Genomic DNA, 27,328 nt, shown 5'->3' with positions numbered 1-27,328 from the left:
AGCTGTGGGGCCTGCTGCTCAGGCAGAGGCTATCCAGAAGGCCTGGTAACTGGAGCAAAGCTGATATAGGCTGTAGCAACCCAGGCTCAAGTTACATCTTTCCCTCAAGTAGGTCAAGAGAGCTGCACGGGGCTTTTGAGGGTTATGTGTTTTTTATCAACAGAGTAAAGTGCCAGGGGTTGGCCTTGGTGCAATTCATGCCAAAGCAGGAGTGCATTGCCTCTTCCAGACATTAATTAACCATGACAGTTCACTATTACAGTACGGTTTAGACAGTTATGCGGTAAAAGTTCCAGTGGCTAAGAACTTCTCAGACCCATCAAATCCTGTGCAAGTGAGACATGTAGAATTTGTATGTTCAGGGACTCCCCCAGAGAGGCAGGGGCAACCAACCAACATAGCTCAGCTGCTAGTGTTTCCCCGCAGGCTTTTATAAGGAGAAACACCCTGGTCCATCTAATATTCAGCATGACATTAGATCATCCCACTGGGAATGTTTTGCTCCTCCCTGTTCCCTACTACAGTCTGCCCTTCCATTTCATTCAGTGCATGCAGGTGTGTCAGGAGCACAGGAGAAATGGAGCAGGCTGTTCCCTCCCTCCAATTCCCATGATTCCTAACCAAACAAAATTCTAAAAGTCAGGGTGCAAAAGCGCTGTGGCCGCAGCAATGTATGAAGGGCAGCAAACCTTAAGCGCACAAACTCTGTTCAGCTCTGGCCATGTTAAAAGCACAGCCTCTGTTGATTTGGATGGGTTTGCTGGGTGAGAAGTACCACTTGCATCAATTATGCTGAGACAGCCTTGTTTAAAAGGGGTAGAGAATGCTGCAATTCTCTCCACCTAAATGAAGTTTCTCAGTACTTTAGCACAAACTGGTGAGTTTAAGCCTTTCCACTTCTTCTTTGCTGTATTTCTGTCTCCATCACTTTCATTCCTACATCTGCAATCTCTCTCTCTCTCTCTGCAGTCACTTATGGGGAAAAAACACAGACAGAGGTGCTGCGCATTAGTCTTTCCCATAACAAAAAGCCCTTCCATTCCATCAGCATCAAGTGCTAGTTTCCCAAGTCTGGGAAGGTTGATCCTGCTGAAGCCAAGCCATCCAGCGGGTGCAGTGGGGAGACACGCAGACACACACAACGGCTTTCCTCTTCCAGGCAGAATCTGGCAGCTAGTCCTGGCCAATGGAGCACCTGGCACCAACTTTGATCAGCACTAGGACAGGGTCATTCAGTCCATCCTTTCTCACTTCCTTAGGGCAGTGCCCCACTGAAAGTGGCGATGGGCAAGCACAGAAGAGAGCAGAAATCAGAGGAATCTTGGGAAGGGAGAAGTGAAAACGGCTTCCCCCCAACGCATGGCTCACTCATCTTGGGTTTGTAGCATGCAGAGACTTGACACCTGTAAAAACAGCATGGCACCAGGGAGATCACATCAGAGGAGTTTGTTCAGAAACAAAAGGCAAAACCACCCAGACCAAAAGTTTGCAGAAGTCACTTTTAAATATCTGCATGCCCCCAAGAAAGGATTATTAGTACCAAGCAAAGCACATTTGTGGTTTATTCAATAGCAGGGCATCTTGGTACAGCAATCTGTAGGAAATATATAGCAAATATATAGGGTAGCTTTCCCCAACCTGGTGTTTTGGACTACAGCTCTCTGCATTCCTGAGCATTGGCCATGATGGTTGGGGCTGCTGGGAACTGAAGAGGGAATTTCACCAGGTGCTGCATGCACACCAATGACACCTGCTGAAATTCTTTTTTCTATGCAACTCTTAAAAGATACAGGATCCCTGTCCTCCTTTTCCTATGGTCACCCTACCATTGGTGCCAATGGAAGAAGATTTCCCCCCTCAACTTAATTGCCATGCAGGGAGCAATTTCCCAGAAGGATTACAGCTGGCGAAGGAAGGGTTAATTCTCCCTTTATCCACGTGCTGCAACTCCTCTCCCCACTCCCCCCAAAAAGGCTTCCCTTGCATGACAATTAAGCTGAGGAAATACCAATTCATTTATCTTTTAAGTGCCTAGTAAGACCCCTGCTCCAGGGATCTTTTGTGAGAAGGGGTACTTTCCTTTTCCTCATGATTCTGATTCTGCACTTCAGGAGGAATGAAGGAAGTCAGAATTGGTTAAGCTTTCAAGCTGAACAACCCTTGTCAGGTTTTATTCAGTACCATGGATACATTGTTCTAGAGATGTCTAGCAGGTGATGGGGGGCAACTTGTGGGCCTCCAGGTATTTTGGTCTACCACTTCCATCAGCCCTAGCCAGTATAACTAATGGTGAGGAATCATCAGAGTTGTGGGTCCTTCAAATGTTTTGGCCTACAAGTTACCCACCCATGGTCTATAAAACCCTGTTCATCAACACCAAGTGCTTACAAGGAAACTTGACAGGTTGCCCCACCCCTCCTGTTCCTAAACCAAATACATTGACCAAAAAGATCTAGCCACCCTGAGAAATTTCAACTGCTGAGGATTAGAAAAGAAGTTTCCCAAGCCAACTGAAGCTTCTTGCAGGATCAAGCTCTGCTGGATATTAGTGGGAAGGATGTCCTTGCTCTGCCTCCTAACACTGTTCACTTGATCTGACCAAGGATGGTCCCAGCAGAGTTCTGGGGCTACATAAAACTACATAGGCAGCATTCAAGTAGGAGCTAGGTGAGACAACAGCAATAGCTTAAAAACACCTTTGGTGGTGGACATGGAATTCCAGATATCTCCAGGGTGCATTCTCAAATTTGGGCTGTTCCAGCCTTCTCCAACCTGGTGCTCTCTAGATATTTTGGACTTAAACTCCAGCAGCCCCAGCCAGCATGGCCTATGATGAGGAAACCTGGTAGTTGTAGTCCAAAACATGAGCATTGGATCCAGGATCTGCTCTTTACAAGAGGGAGGCTTCTGCTTGTGAAAAGTCACTCTGTCCACTGTGGAAAGGCAATGACCATCTCTGGTCCTGAGGCCTTGGGATTAGAGTAAGAGATCCAGGCCCTATTGGATCAATCTTAATCCAGGAAGTATCCATTACCCACTACCACCCTCATCCCTCAACCTATCAACCAGCCTGGTTACAACTACAATGAAATGTTGGCCCATTTGCCCTACCTGGTGACACTCTGCAGAATCTTCCGTTCATCTTGGTCCAGGCACACAGCAAAGGAACAGTTGATCCCAATGATCTCAACTTTGTCCACTTTCATCTGAGACACGCTGATTTGCTGCAAGAAAAGCATTCCCCAATCACATTATTCAACTGGTGGAAGGGTGAGGAAATTCACTGATATAAAAGTATTCTCACCCCATCCCCCCAACAACAGGGGATTAGTACAAATTTATCCACAGATGATGAAGCCATCGGTCAGGTTACCTGATTGAAACTCTTCTTAGACTTGGAGCTTTGCCTCTTGATTACCTCTGTTGCAGTCAGAGTCAAACATTCTGTTTTTGAACCTGGAACAAAAGGCAAAAACAAATGCTAGTATGTAGAACTTCTAAAACAGGTGGGCAGAAAGTAGATCTCCAGACTTTTTGGACTTCAACTCCCATAAGCCCTTGTCAGTATGGCCAATGGTCAGAAATGCTGGGACAAACATCTGGAGATCTACCTTCAGCCCACTCCTCTTCTAGAGGACTATGTAGTTGAAAGCACCACCGCTTCCCACATTAGAATCATTTTGTGTATCTGTTATAAACAAGCCACACTGTGTAGCACTTAATGACTACAACAGCCATTTGCAGAAGTTTCACATATCAAGAAGGCACAGCAATCATGTCTTGTGACTACTGTTTCTGCAGTACCTTCATATTACCCTCCTCTTCTCTAGGACTCCAAACCTGTCTGTCATCCTTCCTCACTCTCACCACCATAGTATCAAATTCTTACCACTTCATTCCTAATGTGTTAGATGCCTTAACTCCAAACCCTTTGCCTGCCCCCAAAATTTGGAGCATCCATTCCTGCCTACCCTGGATGGAACCTGGATGGCTGCAATTGCACTTTTGAGTATGGAATGTGACCACTAGTGGTGATTTGGGCAGAAGCATGGACATTCAAAGTTGTAATTAAAGTGGAGTGGGAAATGCAGGACAGAACAGCAAGCTTTCATAATGTTCCAGAAAAAACTGAAAAATAGCTTGGCAACTTCAAAGGTGCACAAGTAGGAGAGAAGAAGAGTATTGTGCAGAGCTTTCAGTATTAAACAGATGGAACTGTGTTGGGGCTTCCTTAATGGTACATTATGTGACAATGAAGGAGAGAGCCTTCTCTGTGGTGGCACCCCAATTGTGGAACACCCTCCCCATGAAGATGCAATTGGCGCAGACATTATATTATTTTTGGTGCCAAACCTTCGAATTTGCCCAGGCATTTTAAACTGCTTTGTTTTATGTATTTATTTGCCTATTGTTGGTACAGTTGAGGTTGTCTTCTGGTTATTAGGATTTTTTATACTGTCCTGGTATCATAATATGAAGGGCGGAATAAAAACATTTAATAAAATAATAAAATAATAAAAACTCCGTAGTGTTATTTATTATTGCTCTCCACCTAACCGACCTTTCAGTTAAAAAAAAATTCTCATGACTTCCAGCCCCAAATCAACCCTTAAAACATCATGCAACAATTCCATACTCTACTACAAGAACCAACCTGTGAAGTGCTAGATGGTTCCCAAAATTTATTTGAGTTAGAAAGCCCTATTCTAACACATCTGGAGGGCACCAGCTTGGGGAAGGTCATCCTATTCAATCTTAAATGAGCAATTAAAAGCATTTCAGATTACAAGCAAATTGCTTTAGCAGACTAAAATAGGATTTTCTTGGAGAATTGTACCAGTGACAATTTTGAGCTTTGTGCACAAGACCAGCCAGTATTCCTGCAGCATGTTCTATGAAAAGCCAGAAAAATATGTGACCCTTAGTGGCCAAGAATATGACTGCTTGAGTCTGGCAGGTAAGTTGCAGAAACTAGCATTAAAACAAAGAAAAAGAAAAGAAAAGTATTTGATTATTTGTAGAAAATTTGGCCTCTTTTTGGTAGGAAACTTGTGGCCCTCCAGATGTTGTTGGGATACAGTTCCAATCTTCCCTGATCACTGGCCATGCCAGCTGGAGCTAATGGGAGTTACAGTCCAAAACATCTGGAGGGCACTGGTTTGCTGAAAGTTGAGTCACACCTTGCCCTGCCTGCTGCGCTGTACTTCTTTTCCAAAAATCTGCCCCTTGGCATTCTCTAACTTCACTAGGAGCCATCAGTTCAACATGCAGCTTGCAAATGTGCAGTTTGTACACAACTCATGCACACCCAGAGCACAATTGAACTGAAAGCACAGACAGCATTGACCCTGTGCTGCCCCTTATCAGAAGCCGCCTCTGCTACATAGGCTGGGCCTCTCCAATCATCTGCCCCATTTCTCAGCACTGTGCTAGGAGAAGGCAAGAGCCCCCTCGTCCCCATCTCCCGTTCCACCCCAAGGACTCACCGAGCTCTTCTTGCCTCTTACAAGCTTTGCTGAGGTTGACGGATGTACAGATTTTCTCAACGTCATTCCAGCGGCTCCTTCCACTGACGGCTCTCTGGAGGGATCAGAGATGGATTAGCCTCCAGTCCGAGGAAGGATGCCTTCCCCTTCATGGAATAAAGTGGAACTGCCGTTTGCAGCTCCAGCTCTGTCTAATCAAAGAGAGATCTTTAAGACAGACCCCCAAAGCATATGAGCACTCTCATTCCTCCTCCCTTTCCCGTGCCTCTCTCTCAAGCAGATGCTTCCGTGAAGTCTTGGACTCCAACATCAGAGGCACTCCGCCGCCTCAGAATTACCTTGCTGAAGGCGATCTGTAGTGTTAGCGGGATTGCTTCTCTGTCTCCGTCAATGCCCAGGCGCTTGCTACCTGGTCCTGTACACACACACACACACACAAGAGGAGGAAGAGAAGATGTCCTTCGTCTGCCAGAGTCTTCACTCAAGACACCATTTTATTTATTTTTATTTATTATATTCCTAATCTGTCCAATAACAAATGTCCGGCACAGTCTCTCTTCAAATATACCCCAAGTATCCCAGGATGTTACACTCAAGAGCAAGGGAGAAGGCAGATGTAACCTAAGAGGACTTTCTGCGAAATCTTCAACAGTGGAGCATGGATGCAACCAGACAGATATGCAAATCAGCCAATCGAAACCTGGCTCAGTCGTCAGCATCACCCTCTCCTGGGCTTGCCAGCTGATCCACAGTGGCTGCTGCCACCCACTCCAATTTCCAGCTGGGGAAAAGTCAAAAACTTGCGGGTGTGCATACCTGACAGTTCAGTTGCAAAGGTCCTTATATTATGTCTTCATGGTGAGTTTGAAAGTGCCAAATCCTTGCAGCGTGTTAACAGAAGACCTCCCATCAGGCCATGCAGCTGTCTGAGCCATCAGTGCAGTTCCTTTCCAGTGGACGAGGGTTTGGATTTCCCCCTGCTCTCCACTGTTTCCCAGGGGCTGAGCATCCCACCAGTTGCAATAAAGAACCCAAATGGGACACACAGAAAACTTCCTTTAGCATGGTAGTTCAGGTGCCTACCTGAGGCTTTGATGGCCCGTGTGGCTGCAGAGTGTCCCAGCTCTAGGGAGTGGATAAAGATCTCGGTCTTCTTCTCTCCCCCAATGAAGGTGAGCTGTGAAATTCATGAAAGAAGAGGTCATTTTAGCATTGCCCTGATATCCAAGATATGCAAAACCCTATAAAGATCAACCTCCTCTTTTGGTCTACTGTAGTAGTTGACCCAGACTCATATGTTGGTGATGACATCACCTATGCTGCCTATATATAGGTCAGGAAGGAGGAAATCATCAACAGCATTGTGTGCAGATGGCACAGTCCCTGCTCGGGGTCATGGAGCAAAGATTGTATCAGGCAGCTAGTGATGTTTACACAGTGGCCCAGTTCACACCATGGTTTGGCCATCAGGGCCATATATTATGCTCAGGCACTACATCTTTTCTCACTTCCTGATTCACAACAAACATAGTTTGTCATTCTGTCCAAATCAGGAAAACTATCATTGCCATAAAGCACTGAGCGCTTCCAAACCAGGATCGGAGTTCGCCGTTTGAACTAAGTTTCCAATTCTGGTTTGGAAACAAGTTATGGGTTTGCCCAAAGAGAGGGAGAGAACTGAAGTACATGAACCTAAAACCATAGTTCAGCCATGAGTTCTGACCTGGGTCTTCTGTCTAACAGAAGAAAATTGCTTGCTGGCAGGTCCTGTGTTAATTACTTGGAATAAGCAGAGCAGGAGAGCTTCCAATTTCCCTGTCGTTAAGGCACCACTAACATTTGGAGTAACTACCAAGGGAAGGATGCACATGAGCCCAGTGTTGGCTGACACCAAGTTGCAAGTTTCCTAGATCCATTTTGTGTACGAAGTGACAGCGATGGCCCAGCTCACAGAGGCCCAACCTATGCTGCTGGCCCTGGCCAAGCAGAAAACAAAGTGTGGATACTTCTCTTTTCAGGGACGCAGGAAGAAAACCTTTTGCTGCTTGGCCAATCATAAGCAACAGTCCTGACCAAACTCACCTCGGTCTGGTAAACCTGCAGCAGCGCCGGGTGGGTAGCAAAGCGACAGTAGTAAAGAATCATGTCAGCGAGGATGGGAAGCTGCTCTGCCGTTTCCTCTGGGAGTTCCCCCTCGGGTTTGACGGATTGCTACAGGAAGAGCAAGAAGAGAGCAACCCTCACAACTCACACAAATCTCTTGTACAGGGCAGACACCCAACGGGGCCCAGGTGTAGACCTGGCGGTTCATCTGCTGCCAGCACCTGCTCCAGAAACCCCTTTCTTACCCTTCCTGGAAAGGCAACTCCCAAGGGCAAGAGAACATTCGCAACCCACCCCAACCCACCCTGCTCTTTGCAGTGCTGGGGCCTAAGGACAAGCCAGGGAAAAATAGCAAAACCCTACATCCAACTATCTAGTATGTTTAAAGTTACTCAGAACACAAAACAAATTTAAAACAATACTTAACAAATTTCATGCTCATTAAATGCTTGTCAGCAATTCCAGTACCTTTCATTCACTAGCTAGAACAGGGGTGGAAAACCTTCTGGGGGCCCAATCCTGCAGTCTGGGATTCCCCCAGAGGGCCCCAGCCCCATTCCCCCAACAACCAATTGTTTGGTGGTTTTCATAGAATCATAGAATAGCAGAGTTGGAAGGAGCCTATAAGGCCATTGAGTCCAACCCGCTGCTCAATGCAGGAATCCACATTAAAGCATCCCTGACAGATGGCTGTCCAGCTGCCTCTTGAAGGCCTCTAGGGTGGAAGAGCCAAAAACCTCCCTAGGCAGTTGGGTTCCATTGTCATACTGCTCTAACAGGAAGATTTTCCTGATGTCCTGCCGGAATCTGGCTTCCTGTAACTTTAGCCCATTATTCTATGTCCTGCATTTTGGGATGATCAAGAAGGTTGTCCTCTGTGAGACAACCTCTCAAGTATTTGAAGAGTGCTATCATGTCTCCCCTCAGTCTTCTCTTCTCCAGGCTAAACATGCCAAGTTCTTTCAGTCTCTCCTCATAGAGATCCAAAGGGAGAGGCGAGTAAGAAATAGATGATGATGATGATGATGATGATGATGATGATGATGATGATGATGATAATGCCTTGTTTTCAGACCCCTGATCATCCTCATTGCCCTCCTCTGAACCCCTTCCAGCTTGTCTGTATCCTTCTTGAAGTGCAGTGCACAGAATTGGACACAGTACTCAAGTTGAGGCCTACCCAGTGCTGAATAGTTTCTGGCTTTAGTGCAATTTCCTCCCTGTTATAAAAGGTTGAAATGCTTTCCTAGTTACTGTCAGTAAGGGCATTAAGCTATAATATGCTTGTACTTATTTTTTATTATTTTGGCTCCACCTCCTTTTGGCTTTGGTTCAACTGTTTGCTTTCAGCCCTGCCCATCCATGGAATGTGGCCCTCAAGGGCCCTTGGGTTGAAAGAGATTTCCTACCCCAGAGCCATTTTTTCCTTATTCCATCATAGGTAAAAGGTAGAGAGGCTTAAAAATAATAATAAAGCAGAAAATTCATAGAAAGGGCATTCAATATTCCAGGGGGTAGGAATCCCTTCTCTTCCCCCTTCCCAATTATAACTACTTTGCCTGCTCCTTGCCTTAGCTTTATGCATGGGATCCCTGTGTCCCAAGCTTGGCAAAAAAAATGATTTCCAACTCATAGGTAATAGCAAATGAAGACAAGCAGTGTAGGACCTTGCTGTGCACCCTTACAACCATATAGGACCTTGCCATGCTGTGCTACTTTAGAGAGCGAGGACATACCTGGCATAGAACATCCGTGGGGAGGTTCATTAGCCCAAGAACATTGCGCTCGTACCATGGATCCAGCATACCTATGTAGAGTGAGATATCATTTGTGCTGTTCTCCTTCCCTGCCAAACCAGGATCCTAAAATCAAAGAAACACACTCCATTAGCAGATCCGTTTCTACTGAAGGCCAGACCGTATCACACCCCAGACCCTCCCAGACCTCCCCCTAGCAGGAGAGTGCCCAAACACCTCCCCAATATCCAGGCAGGTCCAAGCTGAATGTCCTGCTGTGCAGTGGCCACTGTCTTGGGGCTGCCACATACAAGCCCCAATTCACACTGCATATTGCGCTGAACATACAGCAGCTCAATGCACTGCAGCTGGTTCACATGGATGCGATGGGAGCTGCCCGGCATCTGAAGCTCTTGCATACGCACCCCCCATCTCAATTCCCCCACTGCATCTTGGCAATATTCATGACCTAACTAACCCCTAAGAATGCCGTTGTCAAAATGACCGAATGCGGGATTGGATTGCAGGCTGCAGACTAAGGAGGTGCGACAGAAGGACTCGCTCAGTGAAGCGAACACATGCCAAGCTGTGCTCTTGGCTTCCCAGATCCCTCTGCCTAGTTATGCCTCTTAAGCTTACTCCATCCACCCTATCAGCCCAAAGTTGCAGATGCAGAGAAGCGGGCATGACTTGGTCAGCAGTGGCTTCTCCCGTCATGTCCATATCAGCTCCGCTTGCTTCTGCTTAGCAGCCACCAGAGGCAAACGTAGACAGAGATGACTCCATTCAAATGCTCATTTACAGAAGCTGTATTTTGGAGACTGCACAGGGCAGCGAACATCTCCCCATTCTACAGATAAGAACAACCGGAGAGCTCATCAGGTTCTCTCAGATAACATTGCAAGCAAGGAGGTTCCCTCAAACAAACAAGCACTGTCAGCTGCTATAGATGCAGAGCTTATGCCACATGGCAGGACAGAACAAGATCATCATCAGCCTGTCATGTCTCGAGAGCATACCATCGATCCAGAGACACGAGAATGAGGCTCTCCTAAAGCAGGAGAGGAAGGAGGAAGGTAGGTCAGTGCAGATGAGGTAGGACCATTCCTCTTCACAGGGACATAGTAAAACTTCAGTCTGAAGTACCGAGTCAGCCAGGGGCAGCTGCTTTCTTGAGCTCTGCAGTGACGGAATAAGAGCATGAAGAAAAGGCAGCAGCCATCAAGAGGTGCAAAGGAGAGATACAACACTGTCACGCAGCCTTCCCCAATCTGGTGGCCTCCAGATGCTTTTGGACTTCAACTCCCATCAGCCCCAGCCAACAGAGCCAATCCTCAGGCATCCTGGGAAATGTAGCCCAAAACATCAGGATAGCTCCAAGTTGGGAGCGGATGTTAGACATACTGCACACCAACAATGGGGAACCTCTGGCCCATGGAATTCCACATCAGGCCCATGGAGCCTCCTTGGGATCCTGCAGTGAGTGGGGCTTGGCCTCCAAGCCCCACCCCTTGGAGGAATCTCCCCACCCTAGAAAAGTTTCTTGGTCCCATAAGGGAGGGTAGAATGGAATGGCAAAAACTGAGTATCTCACTCTTTTGGATAGTGCTGTATATACTGAGTGAGATAGTCATGGATATTCATGGATACTCTTGGAAAGTTACTGTTGGATAGTGTCGTTCATACAGAGGGAGATACATGAATCATTCAGTGGGCACCTTTCTTGTTCTTGGTCCCTTAATTCACTAGCTATATAGATGTTTAGACTGATGCAGCCATCTTTGACCCCATGCAGGGGACTCTGCTGGCACTGGGAAAATAGGACACTCTTCCCAATCCTGTCTGAGTGGCTTTGTGCAGTGGGTGCTGCCCCCATTCACCACGCAAAGCTATCACCAACTCCCAGCATTGGCAGAATCCCTTTCTCCATGCTAAAAGAGACACATGACTCTCCCAACATGGAGAAAGGCAAACGGGTGGGGAGTCAAGGCGCTGATGTCCATTGGTGTGGCCGCACCCATAGATGTTATCTGGTCCACAGAGAGTCTGGTGGGGGGTAAGTCAGTCCCCAATATCCCTGCTAAACACTGAAATAGCACAGAGGCTATTTCAGAATTCCCCTTTGCTGGCATGAAAGGATAACAGAGCATATGACAGTAGGTAATGACATGACGAGCGTCATCAAATGGGTGGGGAAGAAATCGTATTTCCTTACCATCGCTTCTCCACCCCCACTCCTATTCCATGATACTTCCCCTTTCTAGCCGGAGAAGAAAGAGGAAGTAAACAAGGACCATGTGGCCCTTTCAGGGGGCATTTTTACTGCACCGCTTCTCTTGCACACAGCAAGAGTTTGCAGCACATTCTAGTTTTTTTTTTTTTTTAAAGTCAGATTAAAAGGGGTCCATTTTGCAATGGAAAAAGGTGAGAAGGAGTGGGAGGTGCTTGGGAGGCAGATGACATCATCTAAAGGACACGCACACATCCGTAAGTGGGCAGTAGCAAGAGTGCGATAAAATGCTTGTCTGATGAACCTCGACAACAAAACCCGAGAGGGAACCTTCTTACTGACTCCCTGGTCCAACGGAACAGCACAGAGAGTGTAAGGATGTCAGAGGAAACAGGTGTTTGCTAGCTGATCCCCTTAGTACTGAGAAATAGGGCCTGGGCAGGGACTGAAGAGAACAGGAGCCAGTGGCTGCCCTCCCACTCACTTCAGGTTGCTGTAAGCCCGGGCCACTTTCCCCAAAATGCGGTCAGAACCAAACACAACCACTCGCAGCGTCGAGATCTTTGTATCCTCGTCACAGCTCAAGAAGGGTCTGCGCTGGATGCAGGTATTCTGTGGCGCGTGATTCTGTGAAAGCGTGGCGCTCAGCACATGTTGCGGTAGAGACTGGGCCCGCCGGGAGCGTGCCGGGATGCGTTCCCTGGCCACGGGGTTGCACAGGCTCTCTGCCCGGCGCAAAGGCAGCGACAGCGAGGCGACCTCGGAAACATCCCTCAGCTCTCTGCTGAGGATCAGCTGGCTCTTGCTCTTGAACAACTTGTAGATTCTGTTGCTCAGCCGATGCCGGGGAGATACTTTCTCCTCCTTTAGGTCCAAGCGGCCCATCAATTCAAGAGCGCTCTCATCACTGTCCTCCATATAGCCACTATCCATGCAGTTCTTCAGGCTAGAGACGAAAGACGTCAAGGACTTTTTAGAGGCCAGCGAGAGCTCAGAGTCTTTAGAAAGCGTGGAGAGAACCGACACCTGTGAGTCTCGTGGGCTACCCTCCCACAATGCTGAATACACAGAGCCTTTGGAGACAGAGGAAAGGGTAGACAGCAAAGACCCTCTTTCTGAAAAGCAGCTGTTGACCTCCTCCGCCTCCTCCTCCTCCTCCTCTTCTTCCTCCTCATCTTCCAAAACGACTGGTTTCGGGTAGTCCCCTTCTTTGTCTATTATCTCGTTCAAGATGTCTGCGACAAGGGCAGAGACACAAAATAGAAATTAAGGATAGTGCAGGAAACCCAACACAGTTTAAAGCAACCTTCTCCAACCCTTCAGACGTGTCAGTTTACAACTCCCCAAAGGAAAGGGGAAACCCTCTGCAGAAATCACAAGACAGAACAAAAGGACCGCAAAAGGTATAGTCACTTGCAAGGCAAATAGTTTTACATACAAGTTTACAAGAATTGATCCCAGGTTGACATGCACATCATGCTGTCTCAGAGAGCTGACATTTAAGAATGATGAAAGTGGGCATACATAGTAAATAAAGTCAATACAATTGTCTTTTCAACCCCAAACTACCTTAGGTAAATTTTGACATTAATAAAAGCCTCCTCTGTGTCCCATCAAAGTGAGTCATACCTTATGGTGGGACATGAGAGAGGGCTTTCTCTGTTATGGCACCATGGTTAGGGATATGCCCTCCCCTTAGAGGCCCGATTGGTACCGATGCTGGCTTCATTTCCGTGCCAAATTAAAGTGTGGCTTTTTATCAAAGCCTTTGCGGGCTAAAGCTGCACATAGTTTATTGCTTTTTTTATTTATTGCTTTTAAATTTTCTACTATTTTTAGCTTGTTAACAGCTTAATACAATTTTAGCTGTGTGCATTCTTTATTGTTTTATACTGTTTGATTTTATCTGTACGCCGCCCTGAGATCCCAATGATATAGGGCGAGATACAAATGCTTTAATAAATAAATAATAAATAAAAAACAGTGATACATAGTAAATAAGATCAATGCGATTGTCTTTTCAACCCAAATTATCTTGGGTCAATGAGGTCTAGTCAATCGATGGCAACTCCAGAATGTGGTGCTGTTTCTACATTTCCTCAGAAAACTTTTGTTTGTAAGACCAGATTTTTCAGTATATAGCCAAACTCTATTCCTCTCCTAATTATGGTGAGCAGTCAGCATAGGCTGTTTTAAAGGCATAGTCATATTTTGGATTACTTTTATATACGCTGCTCAAGATCAGCCTCAGGTTTGAAGATGTAGGGTCCCACTAAATTACAACCAATGTTGTCAGTTTTATGAGGTCACTCCCTCTCCCTTCAACACATGAAAATGTACGCAGCCATGCACAGACATCTACGATGGTACCAAGACATTTCTCCCAGAATCAAAATTTGCTTCCATGTTTTCTGCTTACCAAAATTATCTTTATCCCATCTGTAGGTGTAACAGCGGGCAACAGGGATGGGGATCAGGTGGAGCTTGTTTGGCTGGCCTTTCCCTGAAGAGACAAATAGCCAAGTTAAGAGAGAACTGGGCTCCAACAGGGTGGAGACAGTGTTCAAATACACATGTGCAGAAATTGCCTTAGCTTTCTCACCTGTGATTTCAGGCAGTCCTGCTGCCTTTGCAATTTCCAGCAAGGCTGATTCCAGCTGCTCTCTGGTCGCGGAAGGGTCATTGCTGGTCACAGCTGCCATCTCCTGGGCTTCCGTGGTCCTGGCAAATATCTCCAGGAGCTCTTCCACAGGCTTCAGCTACAGTGAGAGAAAAAGGTCAACAGAAGGTAGGTTTTGCCTCACAGGATGCAGTTTCTTCCACCATGCTTGGCTATTTCACATATTACACTCAATTCACAGTTAGTAAGCACTGAAATTCAACATCACACAATTAGTGACTGCTGTCATTCGGGGGAAACCATTTACTTTCTGAACCAAATGGCTGTAAAGATGTCACCTCTTGCTTAGAGTGTCCAGGTTGAGCAATTTAATACTTACTTTTCATTCTGACACTCTTCAATCCAAGCCAGCTTCTTAGTTACACCAGCACCACTTCATTTGGCATGAAAATGGGCAGTTACACCAAAAGTGAGAACTGCTGCAGCTTAAATATCACACCCAATAGAGCTATGTATGCTGCACCGATGCACTGACCTTCTATTCAGCATGCTACACATTCACTTCCATGTTCAAATGCACTGACATATTCAAAACTTTCCCTACCTTCAGAACTTGACGTAATCTTCCCAGGTCACATTTGGTCCCGAAGTTAGCTTGGTAGATATGCTCTACAAGCATCAGCAGGAGCGCATGCTGGGAATGCTCTGTGGCACTCAGCTTCTCAGCAACTGATAGAAATTCCCCATCAACCTCCGACGGGTTCAACAACAGGACTGTTCTGGAGGGAGAAGGCATTCAATAGCCCAATTCAGAATCCAAAAGAGCAACAACTTGCTGTGTGAGTCTGGAGCAGGTCTGCCATGGGGTCACTGACCAGTTTCATAATCTATGGCAGCCTCCCCCAGCTTGGTGCCCTCCAGCATTCTGGCTGGGAATGATGGGATTGGCATCCAACACATCTGGAGAGCACCAAGTTGGGGAAAGCTGATCTATGGGCTATCATTGTATCTCTGCATAAGAGGAGAAAAATGCAGTGATACATTGCAACTTCATTGCAATGACTTCACATTGAAACCCCAGCAGATGGCACCATCTTCCCATTTAACTGCACCCACCATGTGTGGTCTGCTTGTATGAATTTCCATGCTTTGAAAGTGCCAGTTTCCGTAATATTGACATAGCTCAGATGTCTTACATAGCAGCCCGCAGAGAAATGTTGCAAGCTTCTACGGTCAGCAACTAACCCTCACTCCTTCCTACCCATAATCCATCTAGATATGGATTGAAGTCTGGATAGGGAGGGGGTGTTATAGACACCAGATTTCATAGGTTGGCACCTTATCGCACCTAGATCCATTTAGGATTGGACCCAGGCAACTATAGAGGCTGAGCGGATCCAAAAATGCATCCATTTTTATCCATGCTTCTCACCTTATCCTGCTTTCTCAAATTTATTTCAAGGTAGTGAGGTGGCAAGGAGGCCTCCAGAGGTCCGTCGTGGGCTTCCATTAGAAAACATTGGAGGCATTCACATGCATGCCTCCTCCAAGGGAGAGACCCTTCACAGAAGTCCCCCGCCCCTGCTTATGGCATGATCTTTTCACTGGGGCCCTCCTGGCACCAACACTGCCATCTTATTGGTGCCATGTTAAGGCTGCCCTCTACTCCCAGATATTTAGAGGCATATGATGGGGCATTCATGCCAACTGTTTTAACAGGCCTAGCATTTCACTGAAATTGTTTTTAGCAATTTAATTTTTTAAATTTTTTGCACATTTAAATTGTTATGCTGTATTTTATCTTGCAAGGTGTTGCGAACCGCTCAGAGAGCTTCGGTTGTTGGACAGCATAGAAAAGAAATGAATAAAATAATGAATAAATAAATAATCATGAGTAAACAATGCAGTACCTTCCAGATGTTTTAGTCTACAGCTCCCATAATTCCCATCCATTGGCCATGTTGGCTGGGGATGATGGGAATTGCAGTCCAAAACATCTGGAGGGCAGCAAGCATGAGCAGCAAGACCTAAAGCCTAACAGAGAGTTAACCAGAGCGCTTCGTAACCACCCCTTGTATGACACCCCAATGCTGTCATACCCTGTTCCAGTATCAAAGGCAATAAGCCTATATGCACCATAGAATCATAGAATCATAGAATAGCAGGGTTGGAAGGGGCCTACAAGGCCATCGAGTCCAACCCCCTGCTCAATGCAGGAATCCACCCTAAAGCATCCCTGACAGATGGTTGTCCAGCTGCCTCTTGAATGCCTCTAGTGTGGGGAACACAGTTGCTGGGGAACACAGGTGGGACGGTTCTGTTGCACCATGTTTTAGTTGTGGGTCCCTAGTCGACAGTTGGTTGGCCACAGTGTCAACAGAGTGCTGGCCTGGATCCAGCATGGCACTTCTTGTGTTCTTATGTTCTTAGTGGGAGGAAAGTGGACAATAGTGATGGCTCATATTAAGGTACTATTGTACAGGCCCAATCTACAGATACCAGAACTGGGCTCAGGTTGTTCTGCCCAACACCTGAAAGGCATTTGGCAAAAATAATCTGGTTCTTCCAATTATTTCCTCCATGGAGTACAAGAGAGAGCATCCATCGCTAACAACTCTAACAAGAAGACTGTCATAACAAGCAGCTGCCGTGCAAGCATCGAAGTTTTGAAATGTAGCCATGGTATTGCAACTTGCACAGTATTTAGCAGAAGTGTGAGTAGCTCTTTTGTAAAGCCTGGCTTAGCAGAGAGAATGAAAGCAGCATCAGAAGTAGGAATGAGGGAGGCGTTTGTTTGGTTTGCATTTAAATGTGAATTTATCTAAACTGCACTTCCAAATAAATACATGAACAGAAAAATTATTATACTTTGAGATTCACACTTTTCTGAATTTTGCAAAGCATTTCTTCAGTTAAAATATGCACACAAAATGCATACATATGTATTAAAATGTATGTATTGTAAAAATGCATTATAGTAGAGGAAATTGCTCACAAAAATGTAGATATTTGGCAACAATTCATACAAATGGCCTTATATAAGCAGGAATGTGAAGGAAAATGCATATGCTTTTTAATGTGGACTTTTTTTTTGCAAAACTGATGCAGAAATGAAACAAAACAGACTATAGATTGGAAAAATGACAAAGCAAGAGAAACCAAAATTGACAGATTCATCCATTGCTGATCAGAAGTAAAGAGTACTTTGCACTTAGTGTGAACGTGGGAAATTACAGAAAGAAAAGCTTCTGAAAGTGCTTTAAGAATTCAGTTTCTATCTGATTATTCTATTCACACCAATGTATCTAGCTCTAGAACAGGCTTCAAGCCAAGGAAGGTGACCAATGAACTTTACACAATGCTTATGGCAGCCTTCCCCAACCTAGTGCCCTCCAGATTTTTGGACTTCAACTCCCATCAGCCAGCAGGGCCAATGAAAAGGAATGCTGAGAGTTGTAGTCCTAAACATCTGTAGGGCATTAGGTTGGGGAAGGTTGGCTTAAGTTATTGCGCATTCCTGGCTACTGGGATGGGGAGGGGAGTAGCCATGGTGCTTAATTTCAAGAATATGCCAGGGCTAAAGTCTGCCAGAAACATCACCTTCTGATTTGGGAGCCCAATAGGTGGTATGAATGCAGGGAAGGATTTCCTTCACCACCCAGCTACCCAGTGGTGAAGGAAATACATTCTACTTTAACTTATCCTTTCTTCTTACCTTTGAGGGATGAGCTTTGTTTAAAATAAATGCTGGGGCTGAGGCTTGGCTAAAAGAGGCCCATGGGGGTGGGCAGGGGGGAGAGAAGAAGTGAAGAGCATCCCACAAAGCTCTTCTTCTCTAGTCATTAATAGAAGGCAAGTCATTTGCATGTACTACTTACACAGTGGAACTCTCACAGCTCTTCGAAGGCAGCCCCTGCTCTGCCCTAACCAGTCGTTGATATGAAATTCCTGAAAAGAAAGGGAACAGGTCAAACACCACAGCGATAGCACCTGGGTTCTCCTTGGGACCTTACAGAATTGGACCACCGAGATGCAGTAGACCAGCATTCCCCAACCTAGTGCGCTCCTCCATACGGTTTGGACTACAACTCACAGCATTCCTGACCATTGGCCATGCTGGCTGGGGCTGATGAGAGTTGAAATCCAAAACACGTGGAGGGCACCAGGTTAGGGAATACTGCAGCAGATACTTGAATACCATTTCCTGGAGGCCATCTTAGGTCTATCTGCAAACAGTTTTATACCTTTTGACCAACATTTATTTCCCCCAATATTTGGTGCCAGTCCAATACATTTAGGCTCATGGACACCAGAGTGTTTGCATCTTCAGCCATTTGACAGAGGAATCCAAATAGTGCTTGCAGGCCCTTCCTAATAAAGGAGTCTCCGCTCTTTGAAACAGCCTTCCCCAACTTGGTGCCCTCCCAGTGTATTGGCTGCAACACCCATCCCATCATCCCCAGTCAGCAAGACCATTGAGGGGAATGATGGGACTTGTAGTCCAACACTTCTGGGGAGCACCAGGTTGGAGAAGGCTGAAACTTCAGCTTTGCTAGGAATGGAAGTCATTTGGGTAAAACTGAACCTAAACCCTGAAACTAAAGCAGAAATGAAGTCAGCCGTCTAACCAGGAAATCAGAAGGGGCATGCCAGGTTTTCTTCTCTAATTGTATTAATGGACCATTCTAAGCGAGACATGAAATTAAATCTGTTACTGGTTGGAGAAACAATTCCCGGCACTAAGACACTTTAAGAAAGCCTCTTCTTTTAATTGGGAAAACTGCTTAATGAGGAGCAACAGAAGGCTGACTGCCAACACAGCCTAATTAAGAAGTTTCTACTTGCATAAAAGCATAAGAGCTCTGATGAGTAGTGATCACTGACGGTAGCTGAGTCCAAGCTCATTAAGGCCTGGAAGAGAGCACAGGTCCCCAAGTATCATATGGAAATTCTCTGATGCAGTTGCCCATTCAAAGTCCAAAGCTACCTGAATGGATCCTCTGTTGTTACTAGAGCATTCTAATGAGTCATTTGTGCCCTGAATGTGGAGTGGGAGAGCAAAAGAGTGTAACCGCACCCATTTTGACAGGCAAATTACTTTAAACAAGAGATGTTCTTCCTTGGAATGAAAACTGAACTAAAGGACAGTCATGGGTTGATGCACTTAGAAGAGCAAGCCCTTAAGTCTCTGGCTGAAATCTCACCTCAGCCACGAACTCATGAGGTGGCTTTAGGCATGCTATTATTCAGTCAGCCCCAATCCCTTCAATAAGGGCTAATACTGTCCTACCTCACAGTGTTCTTGTAAGATAGACACCTTGAACATGCAAAAAGTACTCTATAAGTGGTAAAACAGAATTGTTAAAGATTGCCACATATTTCATAGTATAAACTTTTTATGGATCAGTATCCAGTTCATTAGATGCACACAAGAATTCTTCTGGCTTGAGAACAAATGCAATACATAGAATAAGATTTCTTCAAATGAGGAGGCAGCCCTGTCTTCAAAAAGCTCTTGGCCCATGCACTGGCTTCTATAATGATAAAATACAGTAGGGATGGAGAATGTAAAGCCTGCCAGATGTTGCTGGACAGCAACTCCCATCATCCAACATCTGGAGAGCCACACATTTCCCACCCCTGGCATCCAGCCACTGCATTAACACAGGCCACAACATTTTCAAATGTTGTGCAGGCTGCAGAGTATGCTGACACAAGTAATTCCTTCTGGCAGCCCCCATGCGAGCACATGTAGGCTAAGAGCGTGTTCAAAGCAGACTTGGTGATGAATGTCTGACAATAAGTGCATTCGGCAATAGCCCTTGTATGTTGTATGCAACTCACTCCATTTCAAAACACAGCACAAACTTCCATGACTCTATAACCTGTAAATGTTATCCATGCAGCTTTAGGCATCTCTGTCATTCATCAACACCAACCCTCCTTCCCAAGAAGAAGAGAAAGCAGCCTTACATGATGCCAGACCATTAGTCCATCTAGCCCAGTTTTGTTGACACTGACTGGCAGCGGCTCTCCAGGTTTTCAGGCAGTTTTTTTCCTAACCCTTCCTGGAGATGCCAAAGAACTTGGGACCTTCTGCATGTAAAGCAGGTGGTCTAGCACTGAGCTACAACCCCTGAAAAGCAAACTCAGCACCACAAAGGGCTGAGGGAATCCATCCAGGGCAGACCACTTGGATACCTACCTGGGGCCTTGAGTTCATTGCTGATGAAGGTCAGTAGCTCCCGGCAGATGTCGCAGTACGGCACAGGCCAGGTGAGGAAGCCACGGTATGTCTTCATGGCTCTCAGAAGCAAATCAGAATTGGAAGGAAAGTGGGGGATCTAAAGACAAAAGAGTAAAGGGATAAAAAAAAAACCACTCAGCAGGATCCCAAGAATCTGAGGCCAACCTTTCCAGACGCTCCTTCAGCTGTAGAGATTCAACCATTTTAACCATCACCTCCTCCCCCGGATTCAGTTGCCACCACAGAAACCAAATTACTTCAATACAATCATCACAAGGAAGCCACTAAAGACAAAGAAAATGGGTTACTGCAGGGCCAGGCCAAGATATGTTGCTGCGTGAGGTGAAGAAGATACCCCCCACCCCCATTTCATGTACAAAAACTAACTGGACTGCAGTTGATTATTTTTTTAACACAGGAACTGAGACAGCATCCTCCACCATACCTGAATTCAGCAGGCTAGCTTAGGCAGGCCATGTGGGACACAGCTCTCTCCTCCAACACCTCACTGCCACATCCCAGCATCTGCTGCTGGAGACAGCCACCTAATGGTAGGGCCGGCACTGGGTTAATGCTATGTGGGCTTATGTTCAAATTCCATCAGCTTATCATCTGCCTCCAACAACGCTAACTGTTTCAGTCAGAAAGCACCAATTCTTTCTCCCCACCACTATAGGTTCTAAAGTGTCATTTTATTCTACTCTTTGCAGTCAGTCATATTATGAAATGAAAGAACAGAGAAATATTTAAGGTAAATTTACACTGGTAGGTCAACTTGACCCTAAGTTCATTGTTTGAACTGCTTCTGTTGAAGAGTACTGAGCACTGATGTCCTGCGATACAAACATTCTCTGTATAGTGGTGAAGAATCTACGATCGCTCAACCAAGTGTGAGACTCATCACTTGACATTACAGTCCGCATGCGATGAACATGTATCACAGGAGTTGGGAGTAAGCATACAAATATTCCAATGACCTACAGCGATTATCTTAAAAATTTGGTACATAGAGATTGGACAATTCATTTGGTAGGGAGAACGAGAACTGCAACAGAGTTGGAGCTGCCTGCCTCATCAAGGTTGCAGCTCTAGAAACACTGACCTCGGAGTAAGACCCATTGAACTCCATTGGACCTACTTCCAAATGCATGATGTCATTTAAATTATAGTACATGTATTTATTATGATGGAAGTACCATTTGTACAACACCTACTAAATCAGGGGTGCAGAAACAGGTGGTGGTGGTGGGCTGGATTGTACCCCATTAGGCCCACTGTGAGCCAGAGGATGTTAGAAAGCATGGTCCTGCCCCTAACATTACCCTAACCAGCACACAGGTGAGTCCCAACAGCCAACACCCCTCATCCCTGCTTTTATCTCCAATCTCAGATGCCTTCTGAAGTCCCCCACTCCTGGAGGAACCCCAAGTGGCAGTGTGGACTAGATGCCCTGCCGGTCAGGTTAGACCCATGGGTCAGAGGATCTGCAGCCCTGAAGGAAAAAAACACCCTGTGCTATTTAAAGGAACAGATTGTCAGGGCAGATGCGCTGTGTCATCTCTCTCTCTCTCTCTCTCTCTCTCTCTCTCTCTCGGTATGAAGTGTTATGTTAAAAGCTAACTTTCACCTTTGGTATGAACTGCTATTATGTTTCCTAATTTATTCCTCTAGATAATCCATTCCTTTTCTAATTCATTCCTCTAGAGAAATGTTACTAGCTGCCATAACACAGCCCATCTGTGAGGTTAAGAACAGGTTGGCAAATTCTAGGCTTCCACAAGTGTGTTTTTTGGTTTTCTTATTTTTAGATTCTCATTAAAAAATAATAATACATCCACTCAAAACTTACACACAGGACAGCTGCGCTGAAGAGCAAGGCCAATGGAGCAAAGAGATCGTAGTTGCATTTCTCTTGGACCTGCAAAAATGCACAGAAAAGAAGTAAGGTTTGTTAAGCTATTCAAAGAAAAACCACCAAAAGCTATATATATCTAGAAGCTTTACAATACAACAGGTGGGTGACTCAGCAGGACTCGCATTTGCTTTTCCATCCAAGGTCAAACCGCATGTTACTTGCTCCAGTGAAAACTTACTGCAAAGTGATTTCTTCTTTTTTACTCCAGTCACATTTACTTTATTTGGGCAGGACTCTGATGTCATATAAACTGTTCTATCAATGAAGGCTTTTCCTAATTGTTTGGTGCTATTTCTTTCTTTTTCTCTTGTTGTATTTTGAATTGTGTTTTAAATTTATTGGTTGTTATGTGATAGCCGCCTTTGAGCACTATTTGGGGGGCAAAATGGCAAAATATTAAATAAAAACTAAAACTAAAAAAACCTCTAGCATTATTTGTTAATTGATTCTGATGATCATGTGAGAGGTTGTCCATGCTGATACTCCTGGTGGTATCCACTGTTGTAAAGAAACTCTTCACATAACCAACTGAACTAGACAGACATTGCAGCCAAGTAAGGAGAATTATCATGCAGAAGCAGCTTGCCATAAAGTAACACAACATGTAGCATGGTCCCAAGTTCCTAGAGGTATATTATTTTATTTATTCATATTAATTCAGAGTACTTATAACCTGCCAAATATACAAGGTGGAGTCCAACTGAAATCAAAACAATAACAATAATAAACTCATAGCATTTAACATTATTACAAAACAAAGCACACAGTCAGCAAAACAGCAAAGACAAACCACATATAAAACAAGAAAAGCACTACAGTTCTCCAACCCCCTGGGCAAAAACAGTGGTTTAAACGTAGAACCCAAAGCTCAATAAAGTGGGTCCCAGGCAAATCTCTCTGGAAAGGGAATACTACAGTATACTTAGGGAATCATCACAGAGAAGGTTTTGAGGGCCCTTGGGCAAAACATCCACCCTCAGTGAGTCTACTTTCTAGCCACCATTATTACCAACTGCTATGGTTCCTCCTCTTTCTCAACACAGCTACTGCTTGCTTGCTTGCTTGATTATTTATTTATTTATTTATTTATTTATTCCTTACCCACCTCTCCCTCTGGATCAAGGCGGGGAGCATTAAATACAATATAATACATAGTACTAGTTAAAAGAGCACATAAAACCAATATAATATTAAAATAACAGTCACAACATCTTAAAATTCTTAGGTTTAAAATTCATCTGGGTAGGCCTAACGGAAGAGACTAGCCTTTACAGTCTTAAACTCAGAGTGTCAAGTTGACGAATCTCCTCCGGCAGGCCATTCCACAGTCTGAGGGCGGCAGAAGTTGTCAGCCTAGTTGTGGCTGACTGGAGTAAACCCTTCCCAGAGGACCTGAGTGTGTGGGGCGGATTGTATGGGAGAAGCTGATCCCACAGGTAACCTGGACCCAAACCATGTAGGGCTTTAAAGGTAATAACCAACACTTTATACTTCGCTTGGAAACTAACTGGCAGCCAGTGAAGTGATTTTAAGGTTGGTGTAATATGATTACCCCTAGGTGTACCGGTGACCAACCTGGCTGCCATATTCTGAATGAGTTGAAGTTTCCAGACTAGGCACAAAGATAGCCCTATGTAGAGCGCATTGCAGAAGACAAGCCTCTAAGTTACCAGCTCGTGCACAGAGGATCAGTAAACAACCAGGCAGCAGCATCTACTGCTTCTCCTTCTCACTACTACCATTGACTGGGCCAGAGTGACAGGCAGGTGAACAAGCTGGTTGCAGCGATGAAGAGGAGGGGCAACTCCTTTGGGCTCTTGTCAATAGGCCCCTGCTAGGCTGTGGGCCTTCGGCAGGTGCTTGACCACACCTACCTTTGAGACCAACCTTGCCATTGGAGGTCTCAATCTCAGGTCACCACCCATCTAACTCTAAGGGAGGAGGGCACTTGGAGAAGGGCCCCTGAAAATGATCTTCGCAAATGGGAAATTCAAATGGAAGTAGGCAGCACTGCACTTCAGACATCCAAGGCCTAAGCCATGTAGGAATTTATAGGCCAACACCAGACACTTTGAATTATACCCAAAAGCAGTGAAGATGTTTTATCACTAACAAGGTATGTTCCATACAACTAATCCCAATCAACAGTCTTGCGACTACAGGCTGCAAGCTAAACAGCAAAACGGAACAGGGGAAGTATAACAGGGTTCCAGTCAATAATCTCTAGGTCAGACCTGGCACCCTCTGGGTATTTTGGACTTAAGCTCCCATCAGCCCCAGCCAGCAAGGTCAGTGGTCAGGGATGCTGGGAGTTGCATCCAAAACATCTGGAGGGCACCAAATTAGGGAAGGCTGCTCTAGGCATTGATTTAGCACAGGTAACTGAAATCAAGGCTTCCATACCGAGTTACTTGTGTTGTGACTTCATTATTTCAGCCACTAGAAAATGACATCTCTCTGACTGCTTTAGGGAATCATCCACTGAAGAAATGTAGCACTCAACTTAAAATATCACAAGTATTTTCTAGAGATGGAAGAGGGCAGGTTAATTCCCTAGAGAGGGGAGATCCACTCCTCAGCCTACTAATCGTTAAAGCACTGATACGACTTCTCTTGTGACTAGTAAACACTGTGGCACATAACGGCGCTGTGGCAGGTGACTGGATTATTTCCTTCTCACAGACTCTCACCTGCTGCAGGTCTGTGCCCTCTAAGCCACAATGCTATTTTTAGGACACAGAGAGCTCAAAATAGCCAGGGGCCTCTATTAAAAAGCCAGGAAGTCAGACAGTCTGACAGGAATTTAAACAGAAAGAAAGAAAAGTTTGCTATCTAATGGCTCCACAGGAAGACCTGCAACATTAATCCCTGTGCAGCAACCTTAGCATGACCCTGCTTGAGGCAGTCAGGTCCAACCCTTCCCAAACCACAGAGCTGGGGGCTCCTTTCCTGACTTTCCACTGCGTCTCCTCTGCCCTCCCCCCCCCCCGCTTCACAATAGCTGGCAAACAATGGAGGGGGCAATGCAATCTGCTGAACAACTCTGAAGGTCTGGTGTGAGACAATTGCTCCAGAGTTGGGAGGTGTGGCTCAGAGCAGGAAGTGGAAGTAGGAAGCCTCTACTTGACTCTTGCCTAGGCGACCCAGGTGGTCGCGCTCAGTCAATATCTTCTCACCAGCACTGAACTTCGGCCTGCACATTCCAGCACAGAGCTGACGCCAAGCAACCTACCCCAGTCTCATAGGCAACTACAAAGAAGATCAGGATCAGCGCTGGCTGAAGGCATTTTGGTGCCTAATGAAGGACAAGGGAAATACAAATGGTGCTCCCTCCCCCACCTTGCAGGAAAAACAAAACAATAAATTAATAGTAAATAAACTAACTGAGCATTTGCTTCCCTTTGATTATTAATTATTCAAAGTTATATATTGCTTGCCCAAAGGTATCAAAGTGGTGAACGTAAGCACAATGACATAAAAACAACAATGAACATAACAATAAAATTGTTGAAACTGCTCAGAGAGCTTTGTCTATTGGGCACTATAGAAATGATATTATTTATTTATTTATTACATTTATATACCCCACCCCACCCATAGCCGAAGTTCTCTGGGCAGTTTACAAAAGTTAAAATCACAACATTAAAAACAGATATACAAAATTTAAAACCATCAAAAACATAAAAGCAACAATATAAAAACAACAGTATCTATTTAAAAACAACAGTTCTGGGGTCCGTTAAAATTATTATTATTATTATTATTATTATTATTACCATCATCGTTAACAACAACTAGTAATAAGAATAAGAATAGTAATAATAAGAATAGCAATAATATATATATATATATATATTGCATTTCTATACCGTCCAATAGCCGAAGCTTTATTTATTTAAAACATTTCTTGGCCGCCTTTCAGGGCAGAAGTCCTCACAAGGTGGCTTGCAACAATAAAATTTATAAAAATGTTTAAAATATTGAAAGAAATAAAAACATAACTACAATAAAATAGCAATTAAAAACAAACAAAACAAACAATAAAAAACACAATACAAATTAATCAGGAATAAACACACATGCTCTACCGGGTGCTACAAACCACAGCTGGCTGGGTGACACTTCAGGGAAAGCCTCTATAAAGAGATGAGCTTTAAGAAGACCTCTGAATGTCACAACTGAAGGGGCCTGACTGATGTCAGCTGGTAATGCGCTCCAGAGGGTGGTGCTCCAACACTGAACGCTCTACTGCAAGTGCTTCCTTGGATGATCACAGAGTTTGGTCGTTCCTGAAGTCTGCTGCTGAGCCTAGATAACTCACTCTAAAGCAAGGGCAGACAACCTCAGGTCGGTAGCCCAAATGTGGTCCACCAGGGTTGGTTGTGTGTCAGTTCCAGCACTACACGGTTTCCCATCTCCTTCCCATGACCCCATTCCTTTCCCACAACCACTGATGGCTTGCTGTTTTCCGGAATTTTGTGCCATTCTTTTGCCATTCTCAAAGGTGGAAATGCCTCTACTTAGTTACTAGAGCTAAGAGCTTCATGCTGGAATGCAAGGTATTTTGGCCCCATCCCTTTGCCTTTGGTCCCACCTCTTGGGCTTTCGGCCCTAGCCGCCACTCAAATGCAGTCCCCCAAGAGCTTCTTCGAAACAGAATTCAAGCCCCGGGCTTAAAAAGGTTCAACACCACTGCTCTAAAGACAGGGCCAACTCCAATCAGGCTGCAGCCCACACCAAGTAGAAGGGCCAAGTGGTTGGATGGAAGCTCACACGAATGAATCATATTCTCTTTTGTGTGGGTACAAACTGCAGAAAATGGAAGGCAGCGACAAAGTGGTGTAAACATCCAATTCACTTTTCTGGCGGACAGTAACAAGTTCCAAACGACTTCAAAATTGGTGGTTGCCCCAAAGAGTATGTCGATGCCAGTTAGAAATGTAGTTCCTTGATGGAATTGTGTCCATTGCTTTGCATAAAGGACTCTAAGA

The 27,328-nt window shown here is 45.2% G+C and overlaps 1 protein-coding gene across 1 annotated transcript in view; it reads right to left on the bottom strand.

The window, feature by feature from the left end:
* Positions 1–616: 616 nt before the first annotated feature.
* The window catches only part of PIK3R5 (phosphoinositide-3-kinase regulatory subunit 5), a 65,058-nt gene continuing 38,346 nt past the window's right edge, over positions 617–27,328 (bottom strand). The window contains exons 4-19 of the mRNA XM_063120431.1: positions 22,272–22,340; positions 20,381–20,519; positions 18,054–18,123; positions 14,780–14,954; positions 14,158–14,314; positions 13,975–14,058; positions 12,040–12,790; positions 10,345–10,504; positions 9,326–9,451; positions 7,569–7,697; positions 6,570–6,663; positions 5,825–5,901; positions 5,487–5,580; positions 3,374–3,456; positions 3,112–3,224; positions 617–1,403 (exon numbers count right to left, since the gene is read on the bottom strand). Of these exons, the coding sequence (XP_062976501.1) occupies positions 1,256–1,403; positions 3,112–3,224; positions 3,374–3,456; positions 5,487–5,580; positions 5,825–5,901; positions 6,570–6,663; positions 7,569–7,697; positions 9,326–9,451; positions 10,345–10,504; positions 12,040–12,790; positions 13,975–14,058; positions 14,158–14,314; positions 14,780–14,954; positions 18,054–18,123; positions 20,381–20,519; positions 22,272–22,340 (2,469 nt within the window). The 3' untranslated portion in view covers positions 617–1,255. The remainder of the gene's footprint in view (positions 1,404–3,111; positions 3,225–3,373; positions 3,457–5,486; positions 5,581–5,824; positions 5,902–6,569; positions 6,664–7,568; positions 7,698–9,325; positions 9,452–10,344; positions 10,505–12,039; positions 12,791–13,974; positions 14,059–14,157; positions 14,315–14,779; positions 14,955–18,053; positions 18,124–20,380; positions 20,520–22,271; positions 22,341–27,328) is intronic.

Source organism: Elgaria multicarinata, chromosome 3, assembly GCF_023053635.1.
Source record: "Elgaria multicarinata webbii isolate HBS135686 ecotype San Diego chromosome 3, rElgMul1.1.pri, whole genome shotgun sequence".
In the NCBI taxonomy this organism is placed as follows: Eukaryota; Metazoa; Chordata; class Lepidosauria; order Squamata; family Anguidae; genus Elgaria; species Elgaria multicarinata.
This window is presented reverse-complemented; position numbering and strand designations above follow the sequence as displayed.